The sequence below is a fragment of the Xylocopa sonorina genome, chromosome 7 (genome assembly GCF_050948175.1).
Source record: "Xylocopa sonorina isolate GNS202 chromosome 7, iyXylSono1_principal, whole genome shotgun sequence".
NCBI lineage: Eukaryota > Metazoa > Arthropoda > Insecta > Hymenoptera > Apidae > Xylocopa > Xylocopa sonorina.
The window spans coordinates 6802544-6827949 of NC_135199.1; the positions used below are offsets into that span (position 1 = coordinate 6802544).

Genomic DNA, 25406 nt, shown 5'->3' on the forward strand with positions numbered 1-25406 from the left:
GAGATGGCGCTAGTAGTTTTCAGTAGTTTACTTCGCTGTCGATAACGATGTGCGACCAGTTTGAGCACTTTTTACAGAGAAGGCGCCACGGGTTCTGGAGTAGGGTCGGTACTATCTATCTCACTCTTTCTTATAGCATATTTCTCTCTCTGATCTATGTAATTCTGGTGGCATAACCCTTGTGGCGTTACGGAACCTGAGGGCGCCACCTTAATAAGTTTGTATATGTATACCTAGAATAGAGGTTAGTGATGTCATGTTTAAATGCGATGATTCAATCGTAGGTGTTTAGTTTTTTCTACAGCGCATCTTTTATACGTGTGTTGTCGCATTTTGTGGTTCCCATGTATGGTAACAGTAGTTTATTTGTACTTTACCGCATTCTGTTCTTTTAAACCACTTTATTGATGTACATGCAGTGTATTTAGAAGTTGAAAAGAAGGTTAAGGGGGAATTGACAGCACGTATATTTTCGGCTTTAAATATAAACATCAGTTGTTGAGAATATTATGATTTTCATTAATATGAAATCTTTAAAGAAATTTATGTTTGTACTGGTTAATGTTCTTGCCTTTGTATTACTTGTTGATTGTGAAGATGAAAACTATTTTGAAGATACAGTGTAAGTATACTGGTGAATTATGTTTGTTACTTCTACATTTTAAGTAATAATTATTCGTTGACATGCACATATAATAATAAGTAATTATGTATTTATATTTACAGAAATCCAGAAAATTTGGTTGATCCACATTCATTTTATTACGATAAACAAAATAAAATGATGATCAAATATAAAATGATGGATACGTAAGTATAAACGTAACTTGTATACGACTTGTATCACAATGGAATTATATTGGCTTGATTTTTTAATTGGATAAATGGATATTGATCTCTTTAGATCCAGAGAAATCTCAGAAGAAAGCACTGAAATTCAAAGTGAGTTGGTCCTTGAACAATCAAATTATGGCAGTCAAGAAGGAGTCTTTTATAAACGATTAATTAATTTGTTACTAACGAATATTCATATACAGGTAATAGGAAAGTATTCACAATACAATCGTATTTAGGTATAATATACTAATTATTAAACATAGGACAGGGATGAGATGTCAATAACAGGATTATTAGAGATTAAAGTATCTCATTCTCAAATGGAAATGCTCCAAAATTTCAATTTCCAGAAGACATCTTTAAGACAGATCGATGAAATTTTAAGTAATATAATTAAAAAACCACAATACAGTTATGTACATGGAGTTACTACATACATTTTTAATGCGCTGCAAGGAGTTCTTCTCATGTTACTTGAGAAAATAGGAGATTATGTAAGAATTTTTATTCCATTTTATTACATTACCATATACGCTTCACGGATATATGTAAAAGGAATTTTATGGGTTCAATGTTTTAGCCAAATGAAGCTATGATTGCAGTTGCAATGTTATTGATCTTTCTAACAATTAGAATGCTAAAAGGGGGTCAAAGATTTTCTTTCGTTAATTTCATACAATTCATATGTATACTAAGTTTCTTTATGACTTGGTGGCAGCTTATACAGGTAAGTAATAACGATTAAAAAAATAATAAGAAAATTTTAAGCTTTAATGTTACTTCCTAACAGAATTAATATTTTTGTGAAGGAAGCCGAGATTAAGTATACTGCTGCACAAATGAAATACACAACGATACCAATCTCGTGTCAACCAGATAAGATGAATATGTGGGATAAATTTGTTTCACTCTTCTGTAAGTGTATATTATTTTTAGTAGATTGTAAATGTTTATAAACTATAAATATACAGTTAATATCTTTTGTTGGTAGATAGCGATGATTGCGAGCAGTATTATAAAACAATGATGACCAATCCAAAATTAAAAGTCACACCTGCATTGGCATTATCACATTTTATTACCACTGTTATTCTTCATCCAATCACTCATGTAGGAACTGTTGTCTCTGATTTTATAAATAATGCCACAGGTAACTGGAAACTTTTAATATGTTTGTCGTTGAATTTATTGAGTAACTTTTTATATTTTCTTTGACTTGTTTTTAGTTGAACTGCCATGGACATATGGCTGGATTGTAAGATGCGTACTTTTCCTGTGTGTAGGTCTTGTTATAATACTGATACCCTTTTTACTATCTGGCGCATCTTTCAACTTCGGTTTAGGACCATTACTGAGATTTGCAATTAGCTATCCTAAATCTAATGAACAAGGTAATTCATCACACAGTATAGACAAACGAGAACCCGTACAAATATTTCTTCAGGTAATTTACAGTTCTTTTCATTTTGAGTGTATCATTTTTGTATCGTTGTTGGCCCACACTTGATCGTTAATAATTTTATTTGATTGGTAAAAAATGAATGCTATATAAAATTTGTTCAGGTACCTCAAGAGATCAATGTACCACAAATAACAAACGCTTCGAAAACAAAGCAATCCAAAGCTCTGCAAGTTATAAAAGATCGTGGCGATGAAGAAAATAGCGCGACAGATAGTAATCCTGACAGTAATGATCAAGAATATTGTAATGATTTTTCTTGTGGCGATACGATAAAAAATATTAAATTATTATCGACTGATGATAAGATAGAAAAGAAAGATAATAAGCATGAAGATGTAGAAGAAGTGAAGAAGCACGTTGGATGTGGAGACGGTTAAATGTTCGTTAATATTTTATATTAACTTGCTTCTTAATGTGTATATACCTGTTGTTTATTTCTACTGCATATCTAATATAAGGATATTTAAATTTAGGCCTATTATTAATTTTCAAGTAATATTACTACAACCTAAAATTACTTAAAATTAATTTAATATTAGTGAATCACTTATTTAACGAAAAATTTCAATCGCTTTTATGTGTGATATGCGTTGTGAATAAGAATCGATGCATCAGTATTAATTTTAGCATTATTTACAAAATCTGTTTATGTAATAATTTAGTTGTGATTATGTATTGTACAAGAAAAATCAATATTTAATAGTTTACAGTATGACAAAACTGTTTACAGTATATGATCTAAATGCTTGAATTATACCTAAAATGTTGAAATACATATTTTTTTAGAAACAGGCATCATTCGTTTAATGTGATGTTCATGTCGGAACACAATTGTAAGGATCGATTTCCACGAAAGAGGATACGGCCATTAATGCGAATTCAGCCTAATGAATGGCAAACAAACAAGAAATCTGGCAAATGTCTGCATTTTCGTAATTGGAAGGAGTGCGGATACGATTTTATAGGAGAAAATGAATCGCAAAGATAAGCAGTCTGAGAGATGAAAAGTTAGAGGAACTGTTTCTAGGATAAACAGTAAGTTAACTTTCATATATACCTGATTGATTTTTATCGCACTCCTCGCGTACATTTCGCGGAAATGGAATTCGAATTTCACATTTTCAAATTCGAAAAATTTAGACGCGTTTCTCAGGCGCGTCTAGTTTTTGGTTGCACAAAGAGTTTAATCGACGTAAACTGAAAATGGCATGCCTGATTACACCGGTGTTGGGTTGATAAAAAAAGTTGGAGCTGGTAGACCAAAATATTTAGAATAGGCTCGATCGAATGGAACAGCGGCAGAACTTTTTCAAGTTGTTCATAGATCCATAAACAGCAAGCGTGTTTATAATTGGAAGAGAAGGATATGTATTTGGGGTATGGGGTTGGGTCTCATAGGGCTATAGATGCATTACATGCTCGAGATGACGCCTAAGAGAAGCGATACACGTAGTGCCAACGTAGTGTTCAACCCTTAGTTCTGCTTCCGCGAACTAACATCGTTTCTACTACGTATGTTATATTATATTTGCCCTAGAAAATTCGTGCGTGTTGCCTACTCGTTTAGTAGTACATAGGAAGCGCCCACGTCATCATCACCAGAATCGTTTATTAGTTCGATTTGTTGCTTTCTCTTAAAGAAGGACCTCAACCTTATTTATATTCAAGAAAGCGCCTTCTAAATTTAGAATTAATTACAAAAGTCATCAAATTATAATAGACGGTCGAACGATTAGAACACAAGCCGTCTGTCCTTTAAAAAATGCGAACGATCGCTTGACGTTCAACCTTGTCATTTCGTCAGTCTTGTTCTGAACGTTGCAACTGCGAGCAAGCATCGAGCAAGTTAAACGAGCGTTCGGCACGCTCGTAAGAAGTCTGAAAAGTTTTCACAAGTTCGTGAAAGTTGGGCGCAGACGTGGCTTAGTACGTCTCCGCGATGCCTAAAGCAGACACGATCCTGGATGCATCGGGGAGCATCGAGAAGGCTATCAAAATAACGAACCTATCTCATTTCAAAGTGCCTTAGTTGCGCCTGACTGCGTCTAAAACGGAGCTGGATCCGTTCTGTGCACGTGCAACCGGGCTTTTCACCTGAAACCCAAACGGCCTCTCCTCGCATCTGCTCCATTGATGTCCCTGAATTCGCCATTAGTTGGCGGTGAGCCGCCAAAAATTCGAACAACTCCAAATGGCAGACGTCTGATCCGTGTACGGGTGTGTACGTGTGCTTACCACGATCTTCGAGATCGCTGTGCGGCGTTCCCTAAAGACTTCCTCTCGGCTGGGCACGAATATGATCGTTGAATCGATCATCGATCCACGAGGAAGATTTGCGGTCGACTGTGGACGCTCGCTCGGCCGGCTGGCATTATCCGTACACGTCTACGAAACGTCTTCGATAGTTTCGATTTTTCTTTGGCCAGTTTCTTCTTTGTCCGCGCGGTTCACCAGGGAAGGAAGTTGGATCGTTTTTACAGGGGACACTGTCATATCTCCCAAGGAGATTTTCGGGAAAGTTATCGATAATTCATTTTAAGTGGTACATTACAATTGGAAACTCCACAGCCAAGTTCCGAGAGGGAAGACAAACTTCCAGAGGCGGTCGAACTCTTCAACAAAGTGAAATACATAATGCATGCCTAGCTGGAACATAATTAAACGAGGCGGGGGAAAGACGAAGTTTTAACCGATTTACTTCGTTCCCAGCTCGAGATAGACAATTCAACCTTAGTTCTTTCAGAACTTCCTCTTGGAATATGCCACGATCTTCTTGATGATCGTCTTTCATTGCGATACCGTTTCGTGTAACTTGTCCATGTCTCGCGACGATCTGCGCGGCCATCGTCCACGTCAGACTATAAAAATAACAAATTTCTTGGTCTCTTTCCGATTTCCTGGTAATTCGCACCGGTCATTGACAGGTTGGCTGGTTAATCCGTCGATGGAACGTGTGTTTCCGCAAACAATCGGCCATCGATACGCGATGCTGCCGGTTCTTGAGCGGCTTTGATCGCCAGCCTGTAAATTTTCGTACCTCCGCGTTCGCTGATCATGGATTCGGTAACTCATGAGAGGTCTCTGGATATCGGCAAATGGATGGTGTGTGTAACGATCGGTTACCGCTACTAAACGTTTCGCTGTTCAGCCAGAATTGCTGAATGTAAACTGTCTATTACCGACGTTCAACCTGATCGTGTACGCTTCTGTTGAGTGCGCATTCATCAGCATTGTGCAACGCACCGAGACTGGAGAGAACTGGAACGACATAGATTTTCTCTGGGCTTTCCTCCTTGCTCTGGATTTACGTTTGCCCGAACAAATACAATCAATGTCGTCGATGGTATGTCGACGATGGCTACTATACGAACACGCGGAAAATATTTTCTCCAGCCATTGTTTAACAGACTTTGCCTCATCGATACCCCCTCGTCGATCTCGTTCGATATCAAAATAAATATTCTCGTCCAGTTCATAGACTTTCGCGCGAACATCGCGCACTAAATGGAGCTTCAGTAATGAGAATGCACCTTAAAATAATGCGTCCCAGTATCCACGGGGCACGATATTGCATCAAGATAGCAGCTTCTCTGTGGTCTATTAAAGCTGCCCACTGACAAGCCACCTGCCCGAGATCAAAGCTGCCTCTATGCATAGTTTATTAATTACTTCGTCGTGTAACGATTCACGAACAATTTAGCCGAGCATTAAGCGCCCAAAAGTTACGCATTCGTCTTTATCGCGATCGTTTCGGGCAAATTATACATTGCCCGCGCAACTTTCCCCTTAAATTTCCACCGTTGAATTTATAACGACCGTGCAACAAAAGCATTTCAAACTGTAACTATTCATCTTTATCGCGCGAGGAACCTCGCTAGATTATCAAACGTTGTTCAACGGAACTGAAAGATCACCATTCCAAGTAAAATGTCTTCAGCCAAAGACGAAGATTCTTTTCTTATCGGTTACATACCGTATCGTTTATTCGACACCGTTTCGTGTGTCGTCGTGGAAGCCTCGAAACGTCGGACCCAACGGCGTACCACGGTATCCTCATCGGGACCTTCGAGAGTGTCACGTGTAATTAACACGTTTGCCCAACACCGATACCCGGTGGATAGGCCCACCAAAAAGGAAAGTGTAATTCAATGTCGTATCCGTGGACGTACACGAGGCGAGCAGAAGTAACCGCGCGATAACGCGGCATTCCAGCGTGAGAGGGTAGTAATTAAGACCTGAACTGGTCCCAAGGGACTTGGGTACGCTGCGCCGTCTCCCTATATCTTATCGTACGGCTCGCTCGACTGGCTGTCCATGCTTTACTATGGGTTTATTCACCCAAGAGGGCAGTTCCGTATCGCGGGACGCGTCGTTCTATGCGCGTAGCGTGAGTTCGATCGGCTGTTTTCTAATTATCACCCCCAGCCACCCCGGACGTGGTCGAAAGGGCGACCTTCCGCCACGGATTACCACGCGTTTCGACGCGGACCGCTTAGGTAAAATCGAGGAGGATTTACAAGTCCGTATCGATCCGAAACGCGTAGTCGGGCCGTGGCGCGAGAATAAAGGGCAGCAGCGGCCGAGATTATACGTTAACGGAATGGACGTTTAATTTTGTAGAGTCGAGCGGCCGTGGACAACGTGATAAATGCCGGCTGCAATGCCGGCGTAGACGGTGGAATTAGTCGCTGCGCGGTTGTTCGCCGTTCGATCGGACGCAGGGGCCATTAAATACCAGGAAATCGAACCGGTTTAAGACGAGTCGAAAGCCATCCTGCGGATGAACGGATACAAAATGCGGGAAATCTGGTCGTACGCCAATTACCTCTGCCAGTTAACGCGTAACGAGCATTTTTCAAGGCGCTGGTAACATGGGAAAATGGTTTAATATCGTTGAACCGGTTCGACGCCGATCGTTTCAAGTCGACGAAGATGACGCTCGGTCACGCAACTCGCGCTGGCCTTCGACTGTGCGACGTGACGTTCAATTAAACTTCTTGCTTAAATGGTACTCTGTAAATCGTTGCCACGGATGCTGTGAATTTCGAGAACGAAATATATCAGAGACTGTTGGGCAATTTTTATTTGAAAAGTGTCGGAAGATAGATATTTTTAATCGATACTTTTTTCCCCGGATATTCTTTGGTTATGAAGTAGAAGCTCGGGGTGACAGGTGAGTGATAAAGATCTCGGAAACACGACACTCGAAAGTGTCACGGTCCAACCTGACGAAAATGTATTTTTGAAAGTGACGCGGGTCGGTCAATGACGCGACCATAGATATCGTCGCGAACCGCTGTCCCGGGCTGACATGATTAATAGGAGCCGCCGAAATTGGTTCTTAATGGCTCAATAAAGGAAAAGGGAGGCCTCCCGTCATTAGACGCGTTTTAGTTACGCGGCTCTAACTCCTATTCGAGCTAATGAGGCTCTCGTCGGATTCGGGTAATTTTTCGGCCCTAGGGAGAAACGAACGAGACGCGCTTATTCTTCTTTCTTTTTATTTTCCAATAGGGTAAGAACGTGGAAAAAACGATGGGAATTAATGATAACAAGATGAAACGAAGTGTTGGCTCCTACGGAACCCTTTTACGCAACTCACTTTTGTATCGCCGCTCACTGAATCTAATCGGTACACACACGATGTCGTTTATCATCGAATAATAAAAAATAAAATTTTCCATCGGACATTTAATTTGTATTCGACATTTGCGTTCGCTGGTTGAACGTACTCTACGACAAAACCAAGGAGTCGGTACCACGGAGAATACAGAGCACGTGGATGCGCAATGGGACATGGTTCCTGCGCGGATGGATGATGCATACCTAGAGAGAGGTTCGGCATTCCCATCGCGAGGGATGCCTCCGAGCGGCAGACTCGTGTCATCGTGTCATCGATAATTGATGTATGCGCGAACTAATGGCTGTAATTACCTGAACCTAATATCCACCGTGGAATCTTGCGCTTCCCCGCCGCGCACGTATTCGTGGTGCCGCGGCGGGTCGAAGCCGGGGCCGCGAGCTCGCTAAAATTTCCAGAAGAAATTAATGATTCTTCATCGGCCGTGACAGTCAAGCCGCGATAATTAATCGCCACGGATCGCCCGGGGCGACAAACATTGCCTGGATCTTCTTGTCATATATCTTCTCATTCTTCTGACTCGTCCTTTGCCGGGAATTATGCGACCCCGCCGTCTATTAACATACTAATGACTGACCGTTGAATTACTTTGTTCCACGGGCAGTGATGGAATGTTTCAGCGAGGGTAGGTTGATTATGATCGACGTCGTTCGATGACTCCTCTGTTAAATTAATTTCGAATGGGTGGTTTGAGTCGAGTTTCTAGTCCCCACACGCTTCTTCTATGAGAACGATCCCGGTGGTTTGTACCAGAAACGAAGACGCGGGAATGTACTGTAGAAAAATTGCGAACAACAGAAAGCATTTCATTTTCAATGGAAAGAGGACGCGTGTCATCGGACAAAAAGCAGACGCAACCCCTAGAGCGCGATGTCACGGTCCGAACAAGTGGAACGCGAGGTCTGGTCTCGGTACAGCAGACCAGCCGAACGTTCGAATAAGAATTAGAAAGCGATGGCTGCCGAACGAGGCATCTCGCTACACGCCGCAGTAATAAGATTACAAGAGGGCAAGAGTGGTGTGACTAACGAGGCTATCGTCGCTGCGAAACCAGATGCTCCCAAGTGTACACCGCCCAGAACGAGTCTTTCTGGTGGTCCCGTCTGGCCATGTGTTCGCCTGCGTGTTGCCTGTCTAGCCCGGCTATTTATGAGACAAAAACCGTCGTGGATCAAAAAGTACGCCGTTCAAGTTGTATCCGCGGCGGGATTGCGCAATTTCTTGCTCGCGTTGCACGCGTTTCATTTCCACCGCCTTCCTGTCGTGCTCCGAAAAAGATTGACGCGCTACCGCCACGGTTCCCTTTGCCGCGAGCATCCGGCTGCGACTCTCGGTTTGCTTCTGCGTTTCGAGCTTCCAATTAGGGTTCGTTGGATATACGAAGCGAGAGGAGCATCGAAAACGGAAAACTCGAGGGCAAAAGGGATAAGTGTCGCACGGATAAGCGTGGCTGCGTATTTTCGCGTGTAACGACTACGTCGATATGTTTCGAAGCGACGTGCACAGGATCCCGATATGTAATTTGACGAACTTTTATATGCGAACGATACACGAGCGGCGCTTTCGATGCGCTCAGATGCATCTACTCTATCCTCCCTGTGCATCTGCTGGCTCGAGGCGCATTATTGTGAAAATTCAGGTTACCGACATTTCTTAGATTTATTGTACTCCACGAGAGCTGACAGTTTACTTACGTGCCGCCGGTGGATTGCGGCGATATGCAATTGCTCCACTTCCACGGATTCATATTTCACGATACACGCGGGGATGCTCGTGCAAGCTCCGCGCCGATACGCCGTTACCCCGGAGCCTCGCCATCCGGCTGGATATAAGTGGAACGGTACTTTTACCGCGCCGGACAGAAATGCCTGATTTTACAGTCGTCCGAGCATTCCTTATCGTCTCTCGGTGTCGCTCAAAGGGTTAAATGAATAGTTCAGAAGCTCGTTAACTCTCCGAGAAGCGAACTCCGCAGGAACTTGGAAACTTCAAACGTCAACCGATAAGAATTTCCACCTAGCCATCCCCAACCCCACACCCGCCCCCTCGAGCTCTTCCGTTCGCTCGCGATCCTTTCGCGAACTCGATCGAGCTTAACTTCGCAAGAAGTGCCCCGTAAGCTGTTCCGCGAGAAAAGAACACCGTCGAAATTAATATCGACTTGGCGTCTCGCGAGGGAGATCGAGGATCACCCCTCTCGAAGGGGGATGATTCGTCGGACACGGGCCGTCACTGGCTCGTTGCGCGCTGTCACGCCGTGTTCCCGCTCGATTCTTAGCATCGTGCAATTAGTCGACCGGTATTAGCATCGAATCCATCTCGAGGGACGTGAAAGACCGTGGAGGGTGCCTGGTCCTGGGTAATTCGGGTGACGCGGGACGTGAGTCAGTCCGGTCGCCGCTGGCTTAGCGGAGGGAAACGTACGCGCAGACGACGGCGAGCAGGGTGAAACGGAGGCGGGATGGGTCGCGTTGCTTACTAATGTCGTTATTGAATTATTTCGAGACTTAGTTTTACGCGCGGGGGATCGAGCCGGGGTTTAGTCCTTGCAGATGGAGGAGGCGTGGCCCCTGCTGCAGGGATCCTAACCGCTGTCCCTTCGAGCCAAAGGTCCCGCGGATCACGGCCACGTCCTGTGCATCCTCGACTAGATTAACCCTTTGCGCTCGAATGGCGACTCTCACTCGCCACGATGTTTTGCGTGGCAACTCTAGCGGCTGTATTTATGCTGAATTTCGTTATCTCCAGTTGATAGATGCGAAGTATTGGTTCGTGAATAAGCCCCTTGGGCTGTTTATGTCTTCGGTTGGAGAGTGACATTGTGACGTAAAATTCCTCTACGTCTGTAGTCCTGAATACGATGTGTCTAGCGTCAGTACAGTTTCGACGGTCGTAACGAGCACGCGTGTCGCGAAATTTTCCACCACTCGTTTTTAATTTCGAGCAAATGTAAACAGTAATGACGTATCGGGTGTGAGAAATCGAAAAATTAGTGTAATAGATAGTGGATAATCCGGAAGTAGCAGCGATGGCAACTCAGAATGTTCTGGTAAGTGTTTTGTATAAATATCACACCAAACGCCACTACAGAACTTGAACTTCGACAATTATCTTTTTCAAAATGTAAACACAGATAATATATCAATATATAACACTTTCGTATGTTAATTCTTCTATAAATTCATTTACTTAATTGTCTGGAGTTGCAGCGTCACCCAATCGAAAAAGTCATCGAGCGCAAAGGGTTAAGAAGCGATTAGGATGCTCTTAGCTTGCTTTCGCCGGATATTCCCGAATACTATCCGTCTTCCCCCTCGTGCATCGAGCAGATACGTACGTACCAGTGGCGCGAGTAGCTCCTTCCACTGGCAGATCCGGATCGAGACGCGACAGGAAACGAAAGAAACATCGACCGATGGCACGCGGCGGAATATCGGGTCGTTGGAGTTAAACGAACGCAATCTACCGTTTACCGAGCCCAGAAGAAAAAGCATCGATCCTGGAACGTCAGGAACAACTATTTCTTACGCGAGGCATCTTTGAATTCCAACGGTAGAATCGGAGAGTGATTTATGCTGGAAGTAATGACGTTCGGAGAAACACGTAGCTCCGGGAACGGAGGAGGATCGTCGATCGACGTGTACACCTACGCGCGCGTAAGCGGAGACAGGTTGACCCGCGAAATACAAAGACGGAGGAGCGCGCGTACGGGTGCGCGTCAAGTGCAGCGGCGTGCGTCACGCGCCGCATGCACCAGGCACGCGTCGAACGCAAGAACGCGGGTATACGTACGGACGGTGAATACGGTGGCACAAGTACGACGTATCGCGCTATAATTTAGAGGAAAAATGCGGCGAGCAGCTGTTGCAACACGGGACGATCGAGGGAAAGGCGAGGAGGCGTGGGCGAGCGTAGCCAGCGGGCTGGTACATACACAGCTCGTTTCCTCCGCTAGGAAATTGATCGAAGTTTGAAGTTTGTTTCCGCGACAGGTTACCATTAAGCTCGCTCCGTATACACAGCTTCAGGGTTGTTAACGGTCGCGTGATCCCGCGACACGTCGAGCGAGCGCGCTGCAGGTGATACCGTCGTCTATTAAAATGATGGTATTATGTGTATATTGTATCAAGTAATTATGTACGTACATTATCGGGGCTTTTAATACGTTATAAAATTCGGATGACTGGCGCGCGGTAGAACCGCTCTGGCCGCCGCTACCCCTGAAAGGGGTATAACGGTGAATTGTGTTTGATAATAACGAGGCGGACGGCTGCGATAACGTTTTCGACGATGCGGAAACTTTTCCCTGCCGCGATACGCTACGGCGATATATAAATCCGTAACGATGCACCTTGGAAAGTTATGAACAACAGCTGCTCGTTCAGCGCACACTTTTATTTTTGCGCGATTAGACCGACCAAAGGGACGCAATGTCGTTAACGACGATGGTAGAACGTTGTGACGCGATATTCCGTTGATCATCGTGCGCGAGATGTTGCTCACGACGTTAACTTCAATGCGAGGATATCGTTGAAGGATGGAGAGAGAAATATGCGTGGCGTGATAATGATCGCAGGGCGTAATTAAGATTTTGCGTATGGAAAAGACAGGGATGGCAAGCAGTTCGAAATGAAATATTTGAGTCAAAATTTAATCTTGTATAAGAGTGGAAATATCTAATTCAAACGAGTCAGCAACGAAGGACCTGGCTTCGCGTTGCGCGATGAAAGAAGAAAGAAATCCCTGGATCGGTGAACAGTGGAGTCGGGTACAAATGGAGAAATCGTGTTTCAATTAGAGCGACACGTCGACTCCAATTCCCAATAAATATTCACGTCTTAATGTCGAAGGCGGGAATCGAGGACAGACTCTTTTCTCTCTAAACTCACCCCTTTTTGAGAACGAGAAACGAACACCGATAACTACGGTTACACTTCGAAGAATCTTCTAATTCACGATGTCACGGTCCAAAAAAAAAAAGATAAAAGAAAATTTACGACCCTCGACGAACAATCGTCTAACACAATTAAGATGGAGTATCGTCGCTCGGAGCTGGTTTGCGCTTTTACTCGTCAACGCACGCAGCACGGCTCGCCGCGAAGTACGCCCCCAGCGGTAGGGGTTAATACAGCTGGTTCGGTTGTAGCCGAACGCAACGTGAATTTTTATTACACTTCTATACGTGTCTCTCGGTCTGGTGAACTTCGCCCTATTTCGTGAAAAAAAAAGAGGGAGGAAAAAAGACAGGGTGTCTTCCGCAGCGGACAACAATCTCTCGCTCGAACAACAATTCGAGTCGGTCGCGTACTTTCAGAGAGGGAGAAGACTGGGATCGAAGACTGCGCTGGGATTCGTACCCATGTAACGTAGAACCAAGGGAGTCGAGGGTTGCACCTTCCTCCTTCAGCCTGGCACACCCTCGCGCGAACCTCTCGCGGTGTACTCTCCCACGCGGCTCGCCGAATTGTGCGCTCGCCCGCGTAAAACTGACGCCATATGCGTTTAATGCCAGCACCTCTTCATCCCCTGGCTCCGCGTTCCACAACGGAACGCGGCGGGGGTGTGATCTGGCTGCGGGGCGAAAGCCAGGACTGATCACCGTAAAAGCACACGGAAACGCGCTTCGCAAATATAGCCGGGGGACCGAGCTTTTTCAGCACCGCGTCGAATTGCACGCGACATTTCCTGGCTGTTTTGCATGGTGTTCGCGCACTCCGGGGCTCTGCCCCGGAAACGCACCAAAAAAAAGGGCAACGCTGCCGCGGCCTGTTATTGGAAACTACGCTCGATGTTTATAGGAGGAAACCCGCCGCTGGAAGTACATTGTCGATGAACACCGTTATTAACCCCCTGGACCGATGAGACGACTCTATCGCGTTTTTGCTTTGTTTTTCTTCGCCTCGTGTAGCTATCTTTTTTACCCCCCTTTTTTTTTAGTTTCAACCGATTCGATTTGTTTTTACGTGCACGTATAAGACGAGAAATACAAAATCCTAGTAACTCTCGGAAAAATGGATGACAATTCGTATATTTTGGTGTGGTTGGAATGTCAAAATACACGTAATTTGAGGATCAAAACAGCATGTAAACAGTTTGAACCCTGTTTAGGGCGGTACCCTGTCGATATGGTATTCGTTCGAACATTTGTAACTCGAAGTTTAAGAGTCTTGTATGGGGCAGGTTACGCAGACCAGAATTCTCGTAACGTTATTGTCACACGGATAATTTCCAAATATAAGTATAGAAAATGATCGAAAACACGAATTTTCATGAACGATTTGACCAGTTACAACCCCGTTCTATCGTATTGGTTATCTATGTTCGAATCTCACGAGGAGAAATGTTGGATATCGGGTAGAATTTGGACGGGAGTCGCTTCGATTAGCGACGCGATCGCAAATTGAACAATGCTTTCGTTTCACTCCAGCGTGCAGTCGTTAATGGTATTTAGGATGCAGCTACCGGCTACGAAACGAAACTCTCTAACGTTACAACGATATTTCGGACGAGTAACAAGTTTTCCGCTACGCTTTGAATACGTCACGTGTTCGCGAACATTGTTTAGAACAGTTCCGTTTCAGCCGCGTAGCACGCCGTGTGGATTTTTCGCAACGAACTTCCGTATCAAAGCGGCAAAGTCGAAAGAGAATTCGCGAAATCGTCGAAGCCCTCGCGGAGTTTGGCTCGGTTCAGAACTCGGCAGTTTCTGGGTCTCGGTTAGGTATTGAATACTAAATTGGTATATCTCTCAATATATCCCCAGGCTCTGATTAAGTCGGCTGAAAATGCGGGCGAGATACAGAAACTCTCTTCGCAAGGGATACGTCTTACAGAATCCTTAAACAGTAGAAACTACGCAAAGTATCTGGAATTCCCTCTCCTTGGCGAACTTCAAATCCCCATAGACAATTTTCCATGAATACGATGTATCAACGCGAGCACGTACTCGCATTAAAATTCGTATAAAACTGTTGGCTTCAATTTATGGAAGGGGGACGGGAGGTGCGGGGCGGTTCTTTTTAAGCACCGTAAGGAAAGTTGTCGCGATCCGCGTGCCCCGCGAAACTCTCCTCGGGCTTATTGCTGTTCAGTATTTCACCGTTCCCCAAGCCTGGATTGTCTCTCCGTTTCGCGAGAACCGTGGGAGTCTGGTCGCGGCAAATAAAGGGAAGCACCTAATGCGAGTCCACGACGATGGCTCCGACTGCCTTGGAAGTTCTTGATTACATACACTTTCTTGTTAACGTTCCCGCCCGCCTGACGTGAATTTTTATACGTACGCTCTCTTTGCTATTCCACGCACCCGTTTCCCTCTCCCGTGCCACGTATGAATTTGATGCGCTTATTCGTTACCTCGTCGAGGTTACACGAATTTTTATCAACCCTGGGCCAGCTCTTCCCTCGATGAAATTACCTATTCGAGCATTTGCGACGCGGTTGGTTTTCAGAATATATATGAGACATTATGTTAATGGAATTTTCAACTATTTTGCGCGTTATAAAACGACGAGTAACGCGAATAGAAGAAAGATAGGAATTTAACGTGGATCGGAGATCGTGGCACGTGAAACGATCGATGTAACTCCTCGATCTCATCTTGACGCGCTTTCAGTCGCAAACAGCCCCCTCGTAGCCGCGGTAGAATTTAAATCCTGTCTCCTTGGGGTGCGCGTTATTACGCGAAGCGCTCTAATAGAATGCACTTCTGGAGACTCTCGCGCAAGAAACCTTCGCCGGGTACAAAGTAACCGCATCTGTTCCTGGAAATAAATTCCCGTAGCGAGTTCGCGATCGTGGTATGCGCGAAAATAGCGGAGGATTCGCGCGCAGCTTAGCAGAAAAGTTTCCATCGCGTTTCGTTCCTCGTTTCTTACGCGGCACGCCGTCGTATCGCATTCTGGTCGCGACGTACGGTCGCCCTGTTTACGGTCGAGTATTTCTCTGCCACTGTCCGAATCGTGATCTTTTATTAGCGTTGTTGGAAAGTGGCAATCTTCCGCTTGTCTCGACGTTGGGGGGGAAGAAAAACTGGAACGGTGGATTTTTTTTTACTACGTATTTGCTTGCCGGCGGTGTTCGATACGTTTGGAAGTTTTAACGCGTTCCGCGGGCATTTCGGAAAAATTGTCGCATCCCCGGATTTATTCCAGCGATGACACATACGCAGAATCGTAGCTACGATTTCGCCGCCATTTGATAAATGTTTAATATGACGCGTTTCTTTTTTCTTCATACACATCTGTAATATATTCCTGTATGTTCGTGCCATATTACACATTTCGTTTTCCATTTCATATTGATATCGCATTTGTAATATTTCATTTCTAAAAGCAAATAATGCGTGCATAACAAACCTGCAAAATTAGTTTCGTGCATTTAATGTGTAGTATGAAACTGCGTAAAAATATTGGATCAAAAATATCTAGTGAACCGACTGGTTTTGATAAGGCATTCTACATTTATCTCGTTGCCAATGATATTCTTACCCTTGTTAATTATTACCATGTCTTTGCAACTACAAGCTCCAAAGATGTTTAATCATTTATTGTTTCGAATATTCCGAATCTACTGGCTCTATAGTGTACACGTCAGACTCAAGATTAGCCGTACGTGCACGATCATCCTGCCGAAAGGATTTCACTGAATTAAATTCCATGCGTTGCCCGATTCACAACCGCGAGATCCGCACGAACAGCTCAGGAATCACGCGATTCGGCGTACAGTTTATCCACAGACGCCTTCCGAGGCTCTGTGTCAGCGCGTTCAGCCCGAAACGCCGGGTGGAACAAGGTTCCCTCGCACTTAAAGAGCGTTCCAAGGCGCATCTTTTAGCATAGAAATTAGAGAAAAAAAATTTTTTTTAAAATGCCGTTGGAATTTTTGATCTAGCTGCACGGGAAGTTACTTTTTTTTAAGTTTGAAGTTTCAAAAACACCCCAATGGGGGGGTATTGGGTGATTTTCGGAAAAATTTGGGAATTTTTTTTTCTCTAATTTCTATGCTAAAAGATGCGCCTTGGAACGCTCTTTAAAATGCCGTTGGAATTTTTGATCTAGCTGCACGGGAAGTTACTTTTTTTTAAGTTTGAAGTTTCAAAAACACCCCAATGGGGGGGTATTGGGTGATTTTCGGAAAAATTTGGGAATTTTTTTTTCTCTAATTTCTATGCTAAAAGATGCACCTTGGAACGCCCTTTAAAATGCCGTTGGAATTTTTGATCTAGCTGCACGGGAAGTTACTTTTTTTTAAGTTTGAAGTTTCAAAAACACCCCAATGGGGGGGTATTGGGTGATTTTCGGAAAAATTTGGGAATTTTTTTTTCTATAGCCGCGCTCGGTCCCTACGAACCGTTTCGGTCAGTAGTATTCCGAGCTCTAAGGGTTAATCAACAAAACCATAAACGAGGGTGCCTGGTTGCGCCTCAGAACTGTCGGATCCCCATGGTAAAGGATCGCGAGTATATGGGGTTGCGTCAGTTCCTGTAGTACAGCCGAGATTTGTGCGTAGTCTAGCGGAAAAGTTTCCCCGGCTTGAGGCGAGGTCTTCCAGGGCGAGCGTGTTCGTTGTGCGTCGTTCGCCAAGCGTGAGGCTCGCTTCAAGTACGATCCTCCTTCGAGATGGATACGAAGCTACGCAAACGCAAGCCACGGTTGTGTACGCGATCAGAGGGTTGTGCAACGACGAACGCGAGGAGTAAGGTGTAGCAGCATGGGTACAGGGAAAGAGAGAGAGAGTGAGACACACACAGAGGCTGAGAGTCGAGGGAACGCGTGTAATGCAGCGTGGAGCAGTAATTACAGGCTAAGCGTGCACGCGCGTTTTCAACTGCGTTTATTGCCTTCATTGGTCACCGTTCGTGCTGGGAACAAAGCAGATGGAAATCCTTAACAGTTATTGGCCGGTGCCGACCGTTTCTACGTCGTTGCCCCGCGGAAGAAGGGCACCGGGCGAGGTGGAGCGATTTATCGGAGGTTACGTTCGGGGATGGTGGCCGGCTAGGCCATCCTTTCTCTGTGTTACGAGCGGAACCAAGGGGACGACCGTACGAAAGGGCGACGATGGATAGGTCAGAGGGGGTGAGGCGTCGTCGCAAAGGGAGCGCGGGCTCCCCGTCACTTTCAATTAGATAATTGAAACGGCGAGAGGGGAATAGATGCGACCGCTAACGCGTTTTCCACACGTGTTCTCGCGGGCAGCAGAGGCCGTCGGAATTTTACAAAAGCGGCTTTAAGTTCACCCTTCGTCCGCCCACTGTTCGCCAAGCAACGACAGCCTCGGAGGGCGAGAAGGGGAGGGAGGATGGCCGACCGATTGCTTCTCCTACGAGATTCGATTGTTCCCGTCCCCTTGTCCACGTGCTCACGGCAACCGCGAACCGCCGTTCAACGGGGTATTGTTCGATCTTTCGCTTCCCGATCGGGCGACTGGCAGATTTAATCCGATACCACGACGAGGAGCGATTTCTACGTTCGATCGGCCCTCGGGGTTCCATTGTGCCCTCTCGGCTAAAGCCAAGGTACGGCTCGCGCGACGATATTTATCGTTATCGAGAGGAGATTCTTTCCTTTATGCCCCCGTTGTAATTCCGTGATTTCTTTCTTTCTAAATAAATTTCCCCCGAAAATTTAGGATTACTTTGTGATACTTGCGTAAAATCCAAACGCCGTTCGACCTGTTACCGCACTGCGGTTGAACAGAAAATTCGATAGCCGCTATTATTGGTTTCTCCTGCTCGCACGCGCGTGTATGCGGTATCCTCGAAAACGAAACACGATTTGGTTATTCTTGATTTCTGCCTTATTTTCACTGCTCAGAATCGCTCCTCGAACTTTTCGTCGACAACTCGAACTTGTGTGACCCTTTACGCTCCTAAGAAGCTCCTTCGCTTTAAAGCACAGTCATAACCTCTATAAGCACCTCGATACCTCGTTCCATCGAACGAGTTCTGCCATTGGGGGTTGTTTATTCGTTCGGTATTTCGTACGACAACGCGTCGTCGAACCTTCCTTTGTTCATCAAAGTCGCGAAAGGGAAAGGGGGAGGAGGGAAAGAGAAATAGAAGGGAATTCCGTTGAAACGGCTCGCCGGCGAATGAAATGACGTGGCCCAGATACGCGATCCTGGATTAAATCGCGAGAGATCGCTGATAATCTGCGCTTGAAATAACGCGGCGTGCATTCCGCTCGCGCTTTTCTTCGAATTCCCGTGCTCCCGGGCCGCGTAGCTACACGGCATGCCAAGATTTTTGCAGAAGTAGGTACTTGTGACCTGCACCCGGTCGGGTTCGATGATTGGAGCTGGTGAACGGCGTATATAGGGGGCGAGAGAGAAATGTAGACGGGAACGAGCCGGCTGGGGGGTTGGGTAGGGTGAGAGAGGAACGCGTACGATTGCATGGAGGTTCGAATGGAGAAAAGTTCGATCGACTTCCGTTTCATCGGTCAGCAATTCCATCCTGTCGAATTGTTTCCGCGACACAGTATTTCCCTGTCATAGCGGATTCCTCTGGTCGGTCGAATTCTATTCCGTCTCATAAATTGATCGTTTAAATCTTGCAATCTCCCGGCTCGGTCGCGACGGAGGGAAGAAAGGAACAATTTAAAGGAACGAAACAGTCGGGAGGCGCGGCGGGTACGCGTCGGAGGGAAGATGTCAAAGTTAATCGCCGCGCGATTGTTCTTCGATGACACCCGCGCGCTCGATGTTCCCTGCGTCGAAAGTCAGGCGATGCCTCGACAACCTGGATGATTGCAAGAAACTGGAAACGTTGGAACGAAGACGAGGAGAGAAGGCGAGGGGCGCGTGTGATTACACGGCGTAACGAGAGAGCGCGGAAGCGCTCGGTTCGATCGGGGTGAGCGTCGGTTCCGTGACGCTCGAGATTGTCCTATTGTTTTCCGTAGACCCAGTACGACAGTGGGTCAAGGGTTAGGCACCGTTCTTCGGAAGAAAGCCAAATAGGAGGGCGCGCAGCTGCTGATTTTCCTCGTTTGCTCTTCGAACGGGGACGAACCCGTGCGATGCCACCAACCCCCGCCTCGTGATTGAGCAGGCCGGCGGAGAGAGGGCGAGAGGAAACAGGAAACGCGTTCAGGGAGCGAACGGTGTCTTCAGCGAGCGCCCCTTTCCGTTTCTCCGCTCGCTGTTCTGGATATTAAATATTAATCCCGCGAAATTACTAGCGCGGCAGCAATCTTTCGCTCTTGTGCCGGTTCTCCTTTTTGTTGCTCGCAATCTCTAACTCGTCGCCGTCTCCCGCCTACACGCGTACACGCGCGCGCGCCACCGTCGCACTAAGCAATGAGGAGTAATCTAGGCGGTGGATTAACCTCGGGGCTCAAGATATCAGTCCGGGATTTACCGTGGCTCGCCCCGTCGTTACGGCTTCCCTTGGACCGCCTACGTTTCTGTCTCTTCGCTTATTGTTGGCCCGGGCGCGTGCGTGAAAATCGCGCGACCGACCGAGCTTCCCGTGGGCTGTCGCTCGGTCGTGAAACGACCGGTGGCCCCGTGACTTCCAGCCGCGAGATCTGAATTTATTAATTGGTTAACCATGGAGGAACGAGTGGTCGCTGGTCCGCGGCTGACTAACGATAATTCCGTTCCATTTAAATGTTTAGTCGATTTCGATTCGCGGCACAACCAGCCAGTTTCCTGATAGACGACATGCGGCTGTTAATTACTCGCGTTGAGTTATAGCCAGCTGATACCTTCTTCGGTTGTTTGATAATACTTTTCGAGCAGTTCGAGCAGAGCGTTTCGAAGTACGTAATACACAGGGTGCGGAAGTGGACGAGATACACGTTGAACGTTCGTGTCAGCGCAACTTTCGTGGACGACGGAACGGCTAAGGGGGCGGATGAGGGTAAAGAGATAGGGCGGGCAAATGGAAGCATCGGTAGCAGGACACGTCTTCGCTCCTTTCTTCCGTTCTCTCGCTTCCCTCGTAATTTAGACCAACGGTCTGGTGTACTTTCGTTACCTCGAGGTTAATCCTCTCGTACAGTTTGCTACGACGTTACGAGCAGATCCTTCGAACTCGTTCGTTACATCTCGAATGCTTTATGATGATCGCCACGTATGTTGGAAATTTCCAGTTACACCGAATCGCATCGGGAAAGTTTACGATCCAGTGCTTAAACCAGCACGACTCTCGAGATGACATGATTTAAAGAGGATATGCAGTTCTGTCGCACGTGTACTCGATGGCGCACCGTCTCGACCATGAACTGAAACGCAGACTTTCACCACTTCAGAGTGGTCCTCGAGTCCTTTTCCTTACTGGGTGGTCCGCAATTAAACAAACCAGCCACTGCGACATCCTACCGATACCAAACCCGAAGGATACCCTCGAACACGTCAATTCGTCACGGTTTCTGTTTCCTTTTTTCCCTTTTATAATATTTATCCTGAGTCCCCTCGAAAAGTTTCGTTTCTCGTACGAATACGTGGGATCGCACGAGACCGTCGAGAGGAAACAGGAACACGAGACGGTGGGTAGAACGAGTTTCCCGCTGGAGTAAGTGTACTTATGTATCTAGAGACGGTGGTGTTCTTGGTAATTTAGACTCGCAATGAATCGAGCGTATATGCTTGCACGCCGCGAGAAAGTCGCTCGCAAATCGAACAAGATATTGCTATCGGTTGTCCGGGTCTTAATCACGTCGCGACGACGCTAGACCACCCCGACACACGAATAAGTTCAACGATAGGAGCGCAACGAGGATACCCTGCCGCGGGGATTCCTTTTTCTCGTACCACCCGGGACAATTTATCGCCGCGACCCGCAACGAATTCGATTGTTTAATGCGTATCGCGTGTCCGTGGCGAGACTCGGAATACGGCGAGGGGAGGAACGCATTGCATTTCGCGTAATCGAGTTAAGCGCAACCGAACGGGTCGCGCGTTCAACGGTTTCTACCCTTTCGTTTGCACTGGAAACAGTTTACTAATGGATTTAAAAGTTATTAGCGCTTGTTATCGGAGATGATATCTTTAATACGTCGAGTGGGCGCCTCTCATTTTTCGAGGAGGCATTCAGGACTAATTCAGACAGAAAATAGAGATTCGAGCGGTACAGGACACGGGATGGTTATCGAAATGGACAGTCTGCGTACGAGTCACAAAATATTAGGAGGAGAGTGGATTGTTCTCTCTTGTCGGAAGAGGTACGGTCCTTTTCTGCCGCTGAGAAACGAGCTTCACTCGATTTCCTCGCTACCTCGGCCAAGATTTACGCAACAAGACCGCGCTCGGAGACCAGAGGTGCGCTTCACCTGGTTGCAATCTCTAATTGATTCAGTGCAAGTTTCCGCCACGATCGTCGAAAAGCGGTGCTCCCATCGCCGTTGAGTGTATTATTCTTCTCCGTGGAATGACGCAGCGTATCACGTAGAGGATTCAGGACCGTGGAAACAGGGGAGCACGGTCAAATTCTCGTGGTACGGAGTCAGTTACTCACGCTCTGTTTCGTGCTTCGCATGGTGGATTGTTTGTATAAATTAATTGCCACCCTCTCTTTCTCTCCCTATCTCCCGCTGTCTTTCTCTCTGAACGTAAGAACAAGTTTGCCCGACCGATGCAACGAGCGTAACGGACGAATCTCTGACGTGAAAACGCGACGGCGTTAATTTATGCGATACATTTAACGCATTTGCATCTCATTCTTTGGGAGCCGCTCGTTCCGCTAATTTGTATAATAATAATAGCGATGATGATTGACGAAATTATAATGGAAGGAGGGCGATTATTAGTCGAGCGGCAACGGGACAGTAATGGCGGCTCGAGGCGTCAGATATTCGAGGAAATACTGTAATGTGGATCTTTAGAAGCGTCAGATAACAATTTGAACCTTTCGAAATCCAATAACTCGTTATCGGGCCGCTGTAAATGGAAGTAATTCCGCCGCTCTGGAATCGTCGCGGCCATCTCATCGGCTGCTCTCTTTTCCTACCCCCATTCTCGCGCGCCTTCTCGCGGCGAAGAAAATCGAGTTCCGCGGAAAACGAATACTTACAAATCCGATTCTTAACGAACAACAACTGTCAACGACAGTCTGAGCGGTGAAATTATTTTCGTCCGTGATGGAGTTCGTTAATGGATCGCGAAACAGCGGACAGAGAAACAGCGAGTGGGAGAGAACGAGCGGAACAATCGCCCGCGGAGAAACCGCGCGTGTACCCCCAGTTATAATTTCATTTTCGCGCAAGACTTAATTGTTTTCCCCTGCCGGTCTACACGGCCGTTCGTTCGTTCTCCTCTGTTTAAACGGTTCGCAACCGCGGACGTGGAACAGCGAAAATATAAGGCGAGGCATCGCTCGTCGTCCCGTCTCGCGTCCAATCAATCCTATTTACATTTTTACGCGAGGCCACTTTGGCCTGCGCGCGTTTTACATACGCGCCACGAGGATCGTTCGAACGGTAACGGAGAGGAAGAAGCGGTGATCGTACAGTTGCAGCCATCGTTTCTCTTTGCGGATCGTTAGCATATTTCCTTCGTCCTGAGGAATATCGAGGGTACAGCCGGGTGACGACGGCCAGATAGCTTCCAGTAAATTGTGTTCCTACGGTAATTCAGTCGTGAATCTTCCGGGCGAACGAGTCCGCTGCCGTTTCCAATTACAGGATGGACTTTGATTCGTCGGGGCGCGGGCATCGGGCATCGACACGTTCGTTGAAAGGCATTGGTCGCGTGGATCGATATCGAAATTCTTTTGAGACGCACTCCTCCTCGTGGAAGCCCCCTCGCGAATCAGCCCGTGGGGCTATAAGCCGGATCCCCTTGCCAGTGGCCACCGCCGTCTTTCGCGGAAGTGAATCGAGCTCAAAGCGTAAGGATTGCCGGGGGATATCGGCCTTGACGGCTGTCGTCGATGTCGATAAGTTGGATAAAAATATGTTTCCTGCTTTAATCGTGACAATTTTGCGCATTTTTTACACCAGCTATCAAATTTCACCTGTTATTATTTACATGCAATGCAAACTTTCAGTAGTATATTGGATGGTTCGAGTTCGATGTTAAAAGTCCATTTGTAGCGATAAAGTTATTCAATGAACGGTGTTAATATCGATTCGATGTTATGATACGTAGTTCGTAAATGGACTTTAAAGTAGTAGTTACGCGAGTACGTAGCTAAGAGCGACGTTTAGCCAGGTTTCCTTCGACGCTATTCGGTCAATCCTGGGAAACACAAAATTCCGCCGACAGACATCCCGCGGACCGCGGTCGTCTGAAGCGAAAATCAACGCGAAACTTCTCGACCTATGCTCCTTGACCACCGTTTCGACGATATCCTTCCTCCTCTTTAGCTTTTTCCTTTCGTCCGGTCAGCACGGAGGTACGAAACGGTCAATGAGAAGTTCTGCCACGTGGAAATTCGAGTTTCCAGCTAAAGTCTAGGGAGGACGCGAGGAGAGTCGAGTGACCTCCAAGTCCGTACTTTATGCTCGGCGGAAATCGATTTCGCTCGAGCGTGTTCGCGTATATATCAAAGCGGTAGTTGGTATTCCGGCGCGAGGGATGGAAGAAGTTTCCATGAGGCGGTACGGGCAAACGAAATTGGTGATTCTTTGTAAGCGATGTTGCGTTTCGGGAGGGTAAGAGTCTGCAAATTGGAACCGTTTCGGTATTCGCGCTGCGTGGATCTTGGATACTTTTGGCCCCGTTCTTACTTGTTTCCGTCTGATTTCCGAACAAACGTATGCGCCTTCCGAGCTTTTACTCGATGGGGAGAAAAAGAAATTACGATCTCTGGATGCAGCGTTGGTCGTAAAAATGTCCAATATTTATCTTTCAGCGAGTAACGAGTAACGTTCCGAGTGATCGTAATTTCGCGATAAAATCACGGTGCACACGCAAAAATAACCAAACGTCCGGATACTTTCGCACGATAATATTCATGCGTTACACGCGTAAACGTGACCAGAAAGGGAGCGTTCCGTGTTACGAAAGGAATTACAATCGCGGGTAATTAACGTGATATCAGCGGGTGCACGCGTAAAAACACATAAACCCTTGACGCAGCGTCGAATGTAATGAAATTTTAGCGTACAGAATTTTCCTGGTTAATACCTTGAAAGCACTCGCAGCCGCATTAATATTTTGTAACGCTGACTAGGATTTAATTTATCAGGCAATTTTCAACGGAACGCTACGTCGCGAAGCGGGCGATGCGAGCCGAGGCGGGAACGATTCGTCCCCGCGAAGTTACATGAATTTAATTGAAAACATGTAGAACGAGCGGGAGTACGGTTGAATATGTAGATTCGTGAAAAACGTCAAACCTCTGGGATTTTCCCCGACACTTTTATTTATGCGGCACAATGAGAAACGTCATCGACGCTTGGAGCGGCTATTTAACGAGCCACGATGCGAAATACTCGTTAATCTAATGCCTGCCAATTTAATAATTTCCATCGACCAACGCATCGCTATATCTTTTTTTAATATTTACAGCTGCGTAAC

The 25406-nt window shown here is 46.3% G+C and overlaps 1 protein-coding gene across 2 annotated transcripts; it reads left to right on the forward strand.

The window, feature by feature from the left end:
* The first annotated feature begins 444 nt into the window (after nucleotides 1–444).
* Nucleotides 445–2872, forward strand: LOC143425540 (chloride channel CLIC-like protein 1). 2 transcript variants are annotated; one of them, XM_076898433.1, is made up of 9 exons: nucleotides 445–622; nucleotides 727–810; nucleotides 905–1037; nucleotides 1101–1331; nucleotides 1418–1564; nucleotides 1647–1752; nucleotides 1829–1987; nucleotides 2064–2228; nucleotides 2401–2620. In XM_076898433.1, exons 1-9 carry the CDS (start codon nucleotides 510–512, stop codon nucleotides 2490–2492), a joined length of 1230 nt encoding a protein of 409 aa, XP_076754548.1. In that variant the 5' UTR covers nucleotides 445–509; the 3' UTR covers nucleotides 2493–2620. The 2 variants fall into 2 exon arrangements, with proteins under 2 accessions (XP_076754548.1, XP_076754546.1); XM_076898431.1 differs by having other exon boundaries at nucleotides 447–622; nucleotides 2064–2281; nucleotides 2401–2872.
* The last annotated feature ends 22534 nt before the right edge of the window (nucleotides 2873–25406 follow it).

What these genes read in the sequence shown, in the direction of transcription:
- LOC143425540 (XM_076898431.1), top strand. Translation starts at nt 510, where the DNA reads ATGATTTTCATTAATATGAAATCTTTAAAGAAATTTATGTTTGTACTG. An exon ending in TAACGAATATTCATATACAG is followed by an intron (nt 1,038 to 1,100) that starts GTAATAGGAAAG and finishes TATTAAACATAG; the next exon opens with GACAGGGATGAGATGTCAAT. An exon ending in TTTTATAAATAATGCCACAG is followed by an intron (nt 1,988 to 2,063) that starts GTAACTGGAAAC and finishes ACTTGTTTTTAG; the next exon opens with TTGAACTGCCATGGACATAT.